This window comes from Chiloscyllium plagiosum, unplaced genomic scaffold (assembly GCF_037043375.1).
Source record: "Chiloscyllium plagiosum isolate Xiang-an unplaced genomic scaffold, Cpla_swu_hap1 HiC_scaffold_15, whole genome shotgun sequence".
Lineage (NCBI taxonomy): Eukaryota > Metazoa > Chordata > Chondrichthyes > Orectolobiformes > Hemiscylliidae > Chiloscyllium > Chiloscyllium plagiosum.
The window spans coordinates 50,703,495-50,718,454 of NW_028270153.1; the positions used below are offsets into that span (position 1 = coordinate 50,703,495).

Genomic DNA, 14,960 nt, shown 5'->3' on the forward strand with positions numbered 1-14,960 from the left:
AATTTCTTATCTGTTTTGTGCACTGAGATTTCCATGAAAGCGTAAAATGCTCCAAAAGATTTGCTTTATTTAAGAAGCTAACAATAGTATTTACGTAGGTCTTTGACAGAAGCCGAAATCTTTGGCATCAGAGCATTGTGCTTGAGCCAGTAACTTCATTCTAGTAGACGTGAACCCTTTGACACCAGCCCTTCAGTGAGTGAGAATGGTGGTACATTCCGTGAAGCAGCAATGATCGAGTATCAGCTGATGCGTTCCCACTGTGACATACCGTCTCACTGTCTCTCCCTCACTTTGTAGGTGGAATAAGCCTTGCTGCTAGCCCCTGGGCCGGGAGGTTTAAGCAGATGCTGAGCTGTGGATAAACTGAGAGCGGGAGAAACTGCATTTGGAGCTGGAGTACAGTACTGACATAATATTCAGTAACTGAGCTGAGCAGAAAAGTAATGGCTTCAAATTTTAATGACATTGTCAAGCAGGGATATGTGAAGATTCGTAGCAGACGCTTAGGGGTGAGCATTTTTCTTTAATGCTTTGTTCTTTACGTCAAAGCATTGTCTTTGTGTCAATATTTACAATGAATGGAGTATATATCATTAGTAATAAGTGTAGCTCAGATACGAGCTGTTACTGTAGATTAGCAACAAGGGATTATATCCACAGTTTATAATGGTATCATAAATACTGTACTTTGGCTTTTTAATTTCATTGAGCAACATTATCAGGAGGAATGTACATTACAATAAGTCACCTTATTGAATGACTTTTTATTATGATTCTGGAAAAGTTACTGTTTATGCTGCTTTTGTTTTAAACTGAACACATATGTTTTATTACTTGATGACAGATGGGTGTCCCAAATAGAAAATTATGTTGAAATGAAGTAACTAAAACAGTATCTAGTGATCAAAATGAAGTGGTATGTATAAAATTAATATTTAGCTTACATTTGTTGTAATCATTCTAAAACAAATGATTTTACTTCCAAGTGTGTGAAAGAGTAGAGTACAATGAAGGAAAGTTTCTTGTTCAAAATAAATAATGCTTTACCAGAGTATAATAATGAAATGAGCTTGTGAAATGATGAAATTATTTCTCTTCACTTTTCAAAATGTATTTAAAATTCATCACAGTGTACGTTGTTTGAAGTTGCATCTGATTGTGGTACGTATCAAGTGGCAACACTACAGCTCACAATGTGAGATGTGTCCTTTTACATTAATATATTTGAAATCATTACTGAAATATTATTCTTATTCATATTTTTGGAAGAGCCTGCACCTATACTGAGTTTCCTCTTGTGTGTATAATTGGTTATCTACAATATTTATAAATCTCTGTCATAATGAGTTGAAGAAACCTCCTCATATATGTTAAGCAAGCTCAGATTGAATGTAATTGGTAAGCAAATAAGATGTTTGAAAAGGTCAAAGTTGAGTTAAGGTATCAAGTGAAGTTGAAGTCTATAGGAACTTTAAGTAGTTTTCTTGTAAAGAACTGTTTGGCAGTTTTTATTTGGCTTGACAAAGGAAAGATCACAATTTTTTCTGGACCATATACATGACCGTCTTATAAATAAACAGCATTTGCTTTAATCTATGTCATTGTGCTGGATGATTGAGAGCAAGCTTTGCAAATGCTTTGCTATGAAAACTGCTCTTTGAATGTATGGTGTTTGAAATTTGGAGAACATGGCGGAGGGGTTGCGCGGGTAAAAAAGAGTGCAAGTTGATGTGAAGTATGAAGGCATATTACTGAAGTAGTGGTCAATGCTCTGGAAAGATAATGCTATACCTGTCCTTGAGATCAAGATAAAGAAACTGTGAGACACGAACTCCCAAATAACCTCCTGGGCTTAAGTGGTCTAGTGCGAGCCTGTCTGGTTATTCACTTATATCCGTGTTCTACTAAATTAGATTTGCATTTTTTTTATTAACTGTTAAATGTACAGAAAACACAAATTTTTTTGTCAGCTATGAACAAGTTAAGATTCTTTTGGATTGTATTTCAACTTTGTAATGTTTTTAAATGGCATTTGAAGTAGTAGCTTATACAAAAAGGAGTAAATATGATCAATTATAGATGCCATCAATTTGGAGCCGCCGAATTATTGCAGCATAGAAGGATGTTATGTGACCCTTCACTGTCCATGCCAGCTCTCCGCAAGAGCAACTCAGCTGGTTCCGGCACCCTGCATTTTCCCCTTAGCCCTGCAATCCTTATTTTTCTTCCACACAATTACTCAAATCCCTTTTGAATGTCACCTTTAATTCTGCTTCCACCACACTGACAGGCTGAGCTTTTCACATCGCAGGGAAAATGAAAACTTTTTTCCTCATGTTACCTTTCGTTCTTTTGCCATCCACCTTGCATTGCTGTCCTCTGATTCCAGACACTTTTATCAGTGAAAAGTTTCTTGCTGTACAGATCCCATGCTACTTTGAACATGTCTGACAGATCTCTCAAACTTCTCGAAGAAAAACAACTCCAGTGTCTCCAACCAATCTACATAACAGAAATTGCAAAGACACCACTTCTCCAGAACTATACTTGTACATTTTGTTTCTGCATCGAGAATGAGGTGCTGGAAAAGCTTAGCAGGTCGGGCAGCATCTGAGAAGCAGGATAATTGACGCTTTGAGCAAAAGCCCTTCATTAGGGATAATGGATTTCCTGATGAAGTGCTTTTGCCCAAAACGCCAATTCTCCTGCTCCTCGGATGCTGCCTGACCTGCTAAGCTTTTCCAGCACCTCATTCTCGACTCTTATCTCCAGCAACTGCAGTCCCCACATTCGGCATTTTGTTTCTGCACCCACTCTAATGTCTTTACATCTTTCTTAAAGTCTGCTCCTCAGAAATGGACAAAATGCTCCACTTGCAGCCAAACCAGCATTTTATAAAAGTTCAATGTCACTTTGCTTTTTGTACTCTCTTCATCTATTTATAAAATTTAGTTTTTTTTAAATGTGAAAGACATATGTTTTTATATAGCACCTTTCCTGAACCACAGGAATGTTCCAAAGCACTTTTTAATCAACAAACTATTTTTTAAGTGCTGTCATTATTCCAAGCTATACCTGCCTTCGACTCAACATTGAGTTCTCCAATTTCAAATAACCTCCCTTCCCATTCCCCGACTCCCTTCCCATCCCCGACCCCCTTCCAAACCCCTCCCAATTCCTTCCACTGCTCCCTGCTACCAACCGGATTCACTCCTCCCATTGACCAACCAGGTCATATCCTCTGCCTGTCTTCACCTATCTCCACTTCACCACCCTGCCCTTGCCACCTCATTTATCTACAACTGCCCCCACATCCACCCCCAGCCCTGAAGAAGGGTTACACCCAAAACATCAAATTCTCTACCTCTTGACGCTGCCTGGCTTGCCATGTTCTTCCAGCCTCCAGCCTGTCTAGATAGATCATATGGCAGCTAACATTAGCACATAGCAAGTTTCCATAAACAGCAATGTGATAATGACCAGATAATCTGTTCTCATGATGTTAATTAAGTGATAGATATTGTCCAGGTCATTAAGGATAATTTACATCCTTTTCAGTGAAAAGATGCCAAAGGATTTTTTATATCCACTAAGGAAGCAAAAGGACCCTTGATTTAACATTTCATCAGAAAAGTGGTAACAGTGCAGGATGCCTTCAGTAGTCCATTGGACTGGCTGTTTTTAATATTTATAGTCAAACTGTTAGTGGGGCTTGAACCCACATCCTTCCAATTCAGAGGCATGTGTGCTATCAGCTGAGCAACTATAACATAGGGCCAGGAGTAGGCCATTCAGCCCCCTGAGCCTGTTCCACCATTCAATGAGATCATGGCTGATTTGTGGCCTAATTCCATATACCTGCCTTAGACCATATCCTTTAATACATATGCTTACAAAGAATTATCTATTTCAAATTTAAAATTAACAACTGATCTTATACCCAGTACCGTTTGTGGAAAAGAGTTACAAACCTTTTCCACTTTTTGTATGTACGAGTCCTTCCTAACATTCTCCTTAATGGACTCTCCTTAATTCTCAGACTATCCCCCTTGGTTCTAGAATCCCCAACCAATGGAAATAATTTATCTTTATCTACCCTGAATTTTCCTGTTACTATCTTGAAGACTTTTATCAGATCACCCCATAATCTTCTAAAACCTACAAAAAACAGGCCAGATTTGTATGATTTCTCCTCAAATCATAACCCCTGAAGAACAGGTATTATTCTTATTAACCTACGTTGTACTTCCTACAACAACAATATATCCTCCCTGAGGTGTGGTGCCCAGAACTGCTGACAGTACGCCAAGTACAATCTAGCCAGGGTTTTGCAATATAACTTCTGCATCCTAATACTCCAGTCATTGAAATATAAAGCCAGCAATCAATTAGCTTTCTTGATTATTATCCGCACCTGTTTGTGACATCTTAAAGATCTATGTACCTGAACCCCCAAGTCTCTTCGGACATCCACTGTATTTAACTTCATACCAACTAGACAGCACCTTGATGTATTCTTTCTCAGTCTAAAATAGATAACCTCACACTAGCTTATACCTACCACAGTTTTGACCATTCACTTATTCTATCAATATCGCATTGTAATTTTATGCTATCGTCTGTTATCTACCATGCCATCTAACTTTGCATCATCAGCAATTTTGAATATATGGCTTTCTATGCCATTATCCAAATCATTAATAAATGACATGAATAATTGAGGTCCTACCTGTAAAATGGAATTCCAGAATGGTTTTAATCTATTTTATGACCAGATGGGGAGGTAGTATCTCTTCCCTTTTTAACCGTCTACCGGACGGTCATACAAATATTTAATTTCCTTTAAGACATACAGCTATCACACTTCAATTATACATAATTAATGAGATAAAAATAAAGAATCTGAAGGTACAGGGTTTTCTGGAGTGAAAGAAGGAGGAATTTTACCACCAACTTAAAGAAAATTAAAAACATGACATAAAATATTCAGATGTTTCAGCTTAAAAAGGAAAGTTGGGAAACATATTTATTTCAGATCAGAAAGTAAAGGCAATTTGAACTTTAAGTTTTTAGTGTCTGTGAGGTTTGAGAAAGAGCTGAATCCTGACTATTTAGCTGTTTACCTGTTTCTTCAGCAGTGGCAAAGTTAGCTAATATCAACATTTCAGTTAATGGTGTTTTTCTAAGTTGCTTTATCATTTGGCATTGACAAACGGTGAGTGGGAGTGTGTATTCCTGTTCTTACATTTTCTCATGTCTCTCTGCAGCTCATGAACAGCTCTTGGAATATAGTTCAGTGCTCTCAAGTCCAGCTCTGTTGCTTTTTTTCAAGAGAGATGATCTGCAAGTGACTTCCATCCTCACTTACCTTCCAGATAGGTGTGCATCAAATGGGAGATATAGATCTGAGTTTCAGTACTATTTTATACTGAGATCAATTTCACTTAAAACTAATTCTTCATGGTTTCATGAGCTTTTTCCAGCCTGGTCAGGAGGTGACAGCAGCCATTTTAGGTTCGTAATTGTCCTTTTCAAAAGTCACTTTAGTCCACATAGGACCCTCGTATTGAAATCGGATCATTGGAGCTGAATATCAACATCTGTGTTTGCCATCATCATAACATCTCCTGACCACAAAGTACAGATGCAAAAAATACTTCTCCTTTGAATTTGCAGTAAGTGTTCTACTACCAGATTAATATGAAATAATAATGCAAATATTGAATCCTTATTCACTCTCTTCACCATAACCTGGCTTGAAAACCTGCTTTGGGATTGGCAGGTGGATTTATGCACCAAGCTGCACCATGTTCCAAAAACTTAACCCTTCACTGCCACATTTCAGAATCCATTTTTTTTTTTTACAAATTAGATTTTTCGGATGTTGGTGGGTTTATCTCCTACAGAGTGCCTGGATTTTCATCTTGCACCTAATGCTCATTTAACCTTACATCAACTTGATCTGACATATTGGGGTTGAGACTTGGTTTTGATCCTTTGATATCCCAGATGGGTCTGTGTTTAATTCACTGCGATGTCCCTGTGACCTCCACATTCATTCCTACTGGGAATATGTTCCATTCCCTTTCTGTTTGTTTTGGGAATGGGTTTGCCCCAAATGTTTCCCAAATGTTTTTATTGGAAGACTACTGCCACAAGGTGAATGTTCAGCTTTGGTTCTACTCCCTGTGACTCTTCCATTAAATGAGGCTTCAGTTCTGCCCTACTTGCTGCCTTTTATGTGGCTATCAATCTAGCTTTGGCACTTTTAAGTTCTTCATGATCTGTCCTGATCATTTCTGGTATCTCTGACTTATTTTCGGCCCTGTTTAATTTCAATGACCCTTTCTGGGCTACCTCAAATCATAGGGTTTTACTACCCCCTGTAGAACTTCTGAAACTATCTCTATTCCTGGCCTCTGTCATTTTCCACTAGTTTAATCAGGCAGACTCTTCTTTAGTAAATCTAATCCTCACAAAATTTGGTACCATTGAATTTCTGAACCTCCATTTCCAGCTTACTTGGTGTTTGCTGCTGTTTCTCTCCAGCCTCCCTGTTCTCTCTCTGCTGTCCTTTTCTGCTTGAGGGGTATATGTTGCCAAATTATTTTCAAACAAAATACTTATCCTTGACCTTGGCAAATTTAGGATGACCTCCACTGTTTTGAGAGGCCACAAAAGTTCACCCTCTCAGTAAATTGTAACCAGTGCCACTTCTTTACACTTCCCCATGAACACTGCAATTTAATTTTCAGCTAAGGGGAGAATCTCGTGTTTTTGTGAAGTGGAAAGGTCTGTGAGCATGCAGTTTCTCGGATAATGTGAATTCTCTTTCTGGTTTTTTTTAAGCAATCAGCAGTCACCATTCCTTTTGGTACAAACACCTGACAGCTGTCCTGATCCACAGTCATGCCTGAGCAAACACTGACATCTTTAATGCTAGAGACACTGATGGTGCAGCCTGAGTTTCTAGAAAATATTGGAGCCAATGATTTTCTTTTATATACCCAGGGCTTCCTGCAATTGTAGATCTTGAGGCAGCTTCTCACTTCTCTTAATCTGATCTCTCCTATTCCAATCTCTCTGCTTTGTTCTCTTTTCTTTTTAGTTTGTCACAGTGCCCATATTCATCGGTCAGCTTTGTGCTTTGTCTGGGCCCTTGCCCTCTCTTTCAGTCAACATGAATCCAAATTGTAAACAGTATTTAGTTGTTAGTACCTTGTGGAGAATTAATTCTGCCAGCTTTTGTAGATGGCATCAATTTTTAGTGCCTCTACCCAATGATCAAAGGCATGCTGCTTAAGTTCAATTTCCTGATATCACTGGTCAAGGCATTTCTAAAGATTATGGAAATTTTGCCTGCATGCTTCTAGCTCCTGCTGGGGCACATTTTAAAAGTCCTTGTGCTGTGTCATTGTCAGTGGCTGTCTGCCTGGTACAAGAGTTTACACTTTGTGAGTTTGCCTATCAGCCTATTCTGTAATAGTAATACCCAAGGATGAATTGGCCACTTTAACTGCTGTTCTAAACTTTTCAATGAGATAAAGAGGGTGTCAACCTTTTCTGCATAAAACCCAGAGATTAAATGTGCAAACTTGAATCAGCCCTCAAAACCAAGTCAGGTGTGGTTCAGAATGGCTTTCATTGTCTTTCCTTTCCTGGAATTCTCCCTCTTTATTATCTGTTGGAAATGAAAAATGTGTTGCTGGAAAAGCGGAGCAGGAAGAAGGGCTTATGCCCGAAACGTCAATTCTCCTGCTCCTTGGATGCTGCCTGAGCTGCTGCGTTTTTCCAGCAACACATTTTTCAGCTCTGATCTCCAGCATCTGCAGTCCTCACTTTCTCCTATCTGTTGGAAATGTATTCCTAATTCAGCTTTAATTTACCTTTACTTAATTTACCTTTAAATGCCTAGGCTACTCCTTCTAATTCTTCCAAGGGCAAGTGTTTACCTTTTCATATGTTTGTTCACCCTGCTCCACGAAGACATTGATGTCAACTGTGGGCACCTCAGGACTTTTTAAAATTTGCGGAACAAGAAAACCTTCTCTGTAGTTTCTTCATTTTGAAAAGTTTTCAGAGAAACAATTTGTTTCATCAGTCCAATCTTTCATTATTCAATGGCTTGTAATTGCACCATGAGTTTCTAAATTTATGACAAGGTGAACAGGGGGAATCACTTCTCTTTCACCACCTCTCAGTTGGTCACACATAGTTTAATTTATTTTTAGCATGCAGTCATTGCATTTAAATTAAACATAATTAGCTAGATCAAAATGAAAGAGCCAAATTAGAAGAATTATTTGAGTAAAATAAATAGCATTTGACTTAGCGACCAACACCCACCCCCCAGCAAAAAAAAATTATTAAACCCACACAAACACAGATAACTTAACAAGTAAGAGGGCATCTAGTAATGACAAAAACGCAAGGCAATTGCTGTTTAACATTCTTAGCATCGCTGATAATCACCTGAGGCCTGACAGTTTAGCTGATGTCTCGTTTCATTGACCGTGGTGAAACTTACTGATATCATTGAATTCTCAGTGAATAACTATCTTTTCAAGTTTTTTTTTCACCAGACACTGGCTCTGAGCTTGAGAGAGAAACTTGGCTTCTATTTCTTGATGCCCAAAACGTCGATTCTCCTGCTCCTTGAATGCTGCGCTTTTCCAGCAACACATTTTCAGCTTCTGTTTCTTGATAACAAATCCACTTTTTCTTGTCTTTCCTTTGTTGTTCAAAAACAGCTATTGAAAGACCACGCAGTGTATATTCCAGAGTCTAATTCCATAGTCCTTTTTCAAATTTGCTAATATACAGGTGACCTATGGCCCAATAAATAACCTCCAGAAGTGGGTAAAACAAGCAAATGTCACAAAATTGCATTTCATTGCCTTTTATAACCATTTTAGTCTGGGGTCAGACTGATCTTTGTTTTAAAACTCATCATTTGCACAAATCTCTCTCCCTATTCTCATCACTTGTCCATAAGCAGATTGTTATTTAATTTCCCCCATTGTGAACAGAGATGCTGTACTTCCCCATTCCCTCTGCTGAGAGCTTTGACTTTGTAAGGATCACAACAGCTCTGTGGCAAAGTTAATTTCGAAGAAGGGTTTAGTTCACATATAGTTAGTTGGGGCAAGCATAAAGGATATCATTTGTAACATAGGCACAATGGCAAATGTACAAGCAGAAACTGAATCAGAAAGGATAAAGAGATAATTTAATCAGCAAAAACTGGAGTACAGATTAACTCTGTGATACTACTTAATGAATATCCTTGCTTTTAAGAATGAGTCCAAATGTCCGCAGCAGGAGTTAGAAATCCTCAATCCATTTATGAAGCTGGGTTGATAGACCTGCTGGTAATTCAGGAGTCTGGTAACTTAGGCAGCTTCTTCTCTTTGAAATTACTTTGAAGGACAGTGAAATAGGTTGAAGACTCAATAAAGGGCTATTATGAGGGCACAACAACAAAGCTAAGTAAAGTGAGCAGATTAGGTTAAGGGGTCAATAGAAATGTAGTGACAGACCTTTAAGGGAATATTTCAGAAAACATAGAGCGCATACATTCCATTTAGAAAGAAAAATTCCAATTAAAAATGTAAAAGTTAAATTTAAATAAACAGCATGATTAGATTAGATTCTCTACAGTGTGGAAACAGGCCCTTTGGCCCAACGAGTCCACACCAACCCTCTGAAGAGTAACCCACCCAGATCCATTTCCCTCTGACTAATGCACCTAACACCATGGGCAATTTAACATGGCCAATTCACTTGACCAGCACATCTTTGGACTGTGGGAGGAAACCCAAGCAGACACAGGGAGAATGTGCAAAGTCCACACAGACAGTTGCCTGAGGCTGGAATCAAACTTGGGACCCTGGTGTTGTGAGGCAGCAGTGCTAACCACTGAGCCACCGTGCTGCCCATATAATTGCACAATGTTTGGTGGCAGATCAAAAGATTGAACTTTTTTTTAAAAGCAACTATTTTCTAATAAGAAGGAAAATTTAGTATGAGAGAAAACAAGCTAAAAGCATAAAAGAAACAGTAAGAGATTCAATAGATGGTAATAAATGAAAATATTGAATAAAGGGAATATTGGTCCTATGGGAATTAAGCCCAGGGAATTAATAATGGAAAATTGTCATTGTCACCAATAATGAGTATGGTTCTCCATCGAGGAAATTCTGTGTCACTGATCATGAGTTCTGTGGGTCCTCATGAGGCTGATGAGCCCAATCCTAGAATCATAGAGATGTACAGCATGGAAACAACCGGTCCAACCCGTCCATGCCACCCAGATATCCTAACCCTAATCTATTCCCATTTGCCAGCACTTGGCCCATTATCCCTCTAAATCCTTCCTATTCATATACCCATCCAGATCACTTTTAAATGTTGTAATTGTACCAGCCTCCACATCACCCTCTGTGTGAAAAAGTTGTCCCTTTAGTCTCTTTTATAAAGAACACACTGTACTCACTCCTGTAGACTTACAGCAAGGTTACATTTACTTCTCTGTTCTTGTGCTGTGAGTTCTCCCAAACAGGTTCCTCCAAGGCCAGCTGTGAATTTCACTACATGCACTCCAATGTCCAGAGATACATGAACTCAAACAGCGCAGGCAGTAACTGTACAGATTCATTGCTCTAGTGCTTAATCTCTGACCACATATTTGACAGGTATTTCCAGGAGGTCTTTGGCCTTGAGATCATTGGCATTCTTTTCTCCAGTTTCTTTTCTGTACTACCTCTTGATGTCAGGTATTCTCAAAGAATTGTCTCCTCACACAGGAATTTCTTCCAAGTTGGTTTCTGCTGAACGACAGACTCCCATGCAAAGATACTTATGTTGCATTTCTTGATGGAAGACTTAAGAGATTCTTTGAAATGTTTCAGTTGTCCTTCTCTCCTTTGAGTGCTGTCCTTGAGCTGGGTGAAGAGAATTTGCTTTAGCAATCAGAGCGTAGGCATCCAAAGCATGTTGTCAGCCCAACAGAGTTGGTTTTGGCTAATTATGTTCTCAATGCTAGTGATGTTAGCTGCTTCAAGGATGCTGATGTTAGTGCACTGTCCTCCAGCTGATGCAAAACATCCATCACATTGAAGATACTTCTCAAGGGCCTAGAGGTGGTGTCTATATGTAGTCCAAGTTTCAGAACCATATAGAAGAGTTGGAAGGATGATGAAAGGAGATGTCAGATAAATTAAATAGTTAACTTTGCATGGGTCTTCATAATGGAGGATACAAGGAACATCTGAAAAACAGCTGTAAATCAGGAAATGAAAAGAAGGAGAAACTCAGGAAAATCACAATCACAAAGGGAGTGGTACTGAGAAGATTGTTGGAACCATAGAAAGACAAGTCCTCAAGGCCTGACTGGTTTCATCCTAAGGTTTTGAAAGAAGTGGATAGTGAGGTAGCTAGTTTTAATTTTGCAAAATTATTTTGTAGTAGCTCCATTAGATTGTGAGCTCCGTTATTGAAAAAGTGAGGGAGGCGTGGCCCAGACAGCCTAAAATGAAGAAACTGTTGCAAGTTATTAGTTATAGTGATATAGCAGGACAAAAGAAAAATTCCAAGTATTCAGGCAAAGTAAACATTTTTATTTCCTTTTATGAAGCCATGTTTAAAGACTTTATTTCTGTTCTTTGAAGAAATAATATATGCTGTGGATAAGGAATTAAGTGAATGGGCAAAAACTTGGCAAAGGGGAAATCTAAAATTGACTATTTAGCTGAGTGATCTCAGTATGCTCATGTTTATTTCACAACAGGTTAGAATGCAGGTACAACAAACCATTAGGAAATCTAATAGAATGTTATCATTTGTTGCAAAGGGAGTTGAATTACAAAACTAGAAGTTATATAGTGCATAGGTGAGACCACATACAAGATCAGTCTGCTTATTTAAAAATTGTGTAAGTGTATTGGAGGTAGTGCAGAGAAGGTTTGCAACACTAGTACTTGGAAGAAAAGGTTGAGGTATAAGGAAGGATTAGAAGGTTAGGCTTATATCTGCGGCTGTTTAGAAGGGTAAGTGGCAACTTAATTGAAACATTAATATCCTGAGGTGTTTTAACAGGGTGGATATGGACAGGATATTTCCTCTGGTGGGAGAATTTCAACATTGAGGTCACTGTTTTAAAAAAAAGGTCATCCATTTAAAACAGACAAGAGGAGAAATGTTTGCTCACAGAGGATCCTTATTGTTTGGAATGGTCTTCCTTTATAGCCACTGAAAGCAGAGACATGGGCAGAATTCTACAGTGGTATGAACAATGTGGGCTATAGTAGGATTTGTAGCTGAATCAAATGGTAAGTCCAAGTCATGAATCATCTCCACATTGGGAAAATTTCACTGCATCGATTGTCCTTTTTCCAAGTGGTAAGGCGTGTCTCGCTGGGTAGCAGTAAGTTATCAATTAAGAGCCATTCTAGCTTGTTAAATGTTTATTAATGGCCTGATTCAGTTAATTCAGCTTGCTATCTTACTAAATATGCCAAATAAGTTATTAAGAAATCTCAGCATGGAAATCAGAGTGGGTATCTGGATCTTCCATATTCTTCATCATCAATCAGCATTTCAGGGTTTAATCCATAGGCACTAGTCTCTCAACTCCTTGTCAATAGGCTTGGCATCTGGCATTTGCCAACCTCCCATGACCATTATGGCATCTGTCTAATGCAGGCTCATTAGGAAACACAGCAGGCCACTAGCATTGAAAGGCTGCAGGAGTGATATTTTACCCCCAACTCACAGATTGGGCCAGCCTGCATCTCAGGGCTGCAGTCTTGCTGATATGGCATCTGCCTGTATGCTTGCCCCATCCATGGCTTGCCATGTCATTCACTGTTAGTGTGTTACTGCTTCAGTCAGCACCAAAGGCGATCAATATTGTCACACTGACATGCTGTTTCGCATAGGCACACAAGCAGGTTGCTTTTCATGTCCATGAGTAGGAATGGAATTCAAAGTAGAATTGGTGAGAGTACAAGCCCAACATGCTCCCTCTCATGTCAAATGTAGGAGCAGCAAGGTCAGATAACCCTAAATGTCTGGAATGTTCATGATTGGTTAAGAAGGAATGGAAAGGCTTTTAACAGGTATAAAGAGAGCAAAGAAAACTCCTATAGATATAGAATGTGAAGGGGAGAACTTCATAAAGCAAAAACGGGACATGAAAAATTACTGGTGGGTGGATTAAAGAGAATTTCAAAGCATTTTATATCAAGAGGAAGAGGATAACTAGGAAAAATATAAGAAGTACCAAGGGGACAATTTGTGCTTGGAAGTGAAGGATATTATTGGTGTGTTAAATGAATACTCCACATCTGTCTTTACTTTGGAGGAGGATACGGATAGAGAATTCAGGAAGAGGAACTGTGAGGTTTTTTGAACAGTTTGACATAGGGAGTGAGGAGATATTGCAGTTTAAATTGCAGGACAAATGCCCCAGGTCTGAATGAGTTGTTATTCCAGGCGGTTATGGGAGATGAGGGAGGAAATTACACCCAATCATTAATTCCTCTCTGGCCTCAGGAAAGGATTGAAGGAAAGTTATTATGGTTCAACTTATAAAGAAAGGCAGGACATATAAACCAGGGAATTACAGACTGAGGTCATGCCTAAAAGAATTTTTATTAAAGTTTCCGAAGACGTGACCGGGTGTGTAGATGAGGGTAGTGGGGTTGATGTTGATACAGCAAAGCCAGTGTCAAAGTTCTGGGACTTTGATAAAAAAGGTAGAATGGCACACAGGGAATCCAAGGTAACTTGGAAAGTTGGTTCCACAACTGGCTAAGTGGTTAATGACAGAGTGTGGTGGTAGAAGGCTGTTTGCGTGTCTGGAGGCCAGTGTCCAATGCATGCCATAAGAAGCAGTGTTGGGTCCCTTTATTGTTTGCAAGTTTGCAGAGACATGATGTTTGGCTGATTTGTTGACAATGAAGAAGGTGTTAGATTATAGGAGGATATAGATTAGATTACCTACAGTATGAAAACAGGTCCTTTGGCCCAACAAGCCTGAACAAGTCATGATTTTCTGAAGAGTAACCCACCCAGATCCTATATTTACCCCTGACTAATGCCACTAACACGATGGGCAATTTAGCATGGCCAATTCACCTGACCTGCACATCTTTGGACTGTAGGAGGAAACTGGAGCACCTGGAGGAAACCCAGGCAGACACAGGGAGAATGTGCAAACTCCACACAGACAGTTACCCAAGGCAGAAATCACACCTAGGTCCCTGGTGCTATGAGGCAGCATAGCTAACCACTGAGCCACTATGCCACCCTAGATGGGTTTGTTAGATGGACAGATCAGTGGCAGATGGAATTTAACCATGATAAATGTGAAATGATGCATTTGGAAGATGTAAAGAGACAAGGGAGTACTCAATGAATGGCAGGAGAGTAGGAAGATCAGAGGAACACAGGCATCTTGGGATGCTAGTCCACATATACTTGAAGGTGACAGGACAGGTTTATAGAATAGTTAAGATGTACAAGACACCTGCATCTATCAGTCGTGACTTAGATGATAAGAGCAGGAAGGTTACTACAGAGGTGTACAGGACTTAGATTAGGCCACAACATGAGTACCGTATGCAATTCTGGTCACTGCACTACAGGAAGGATGTGATTGTACTGAAGGGGGTGCAGAGGAAATTCACCAGGAGATTGCCTGGAATGGAGGAGTTTAGCTACAAAGGGAGGCTGGGCAAGCTCAGGTTTTGTTTAATGAAGAGAAGGCTGAGAGGGGACCTCGTAGAAATGTATAAGATTGAGGAGCATGAATAGGGTAAATAGGAGATCGCTGTTCTACTTGATTGAAGGTTCAATAACAAGGGGGCATAATTTAAAGTGAAAGGCAGGAGGCTTAACGGGGTTTTGAGGAAAAATGTTTTCATCCAGAGGGTAGTGGAATGCTTTTACTGACG

General features: G+C 39.3%; 1 protein-coding gene across 1 annotated transcript in view; it reads left to right on the top strand.

The window, feature by feature from the left end:
• Positions 1-280: 280 nt before the first annotated feature.
• LOC122560041 (docking protein 5-like) overlaps positions 281-14,960 on the top strand; it is a 419,354-nt gene continuing 404,674 nt past the window's right edge. Inside the window, exon 1 of the mRNA XM_043710213.2 lies at positions 281-512. Within this exon, the coding sequence (XP_043566148.2) occupies positions 447-512 (66 nt within the window). The 5' untranslated portion in view covers positions 281-446. The remainder of the gene's footprint in view (positions 513-14,960) is intronic.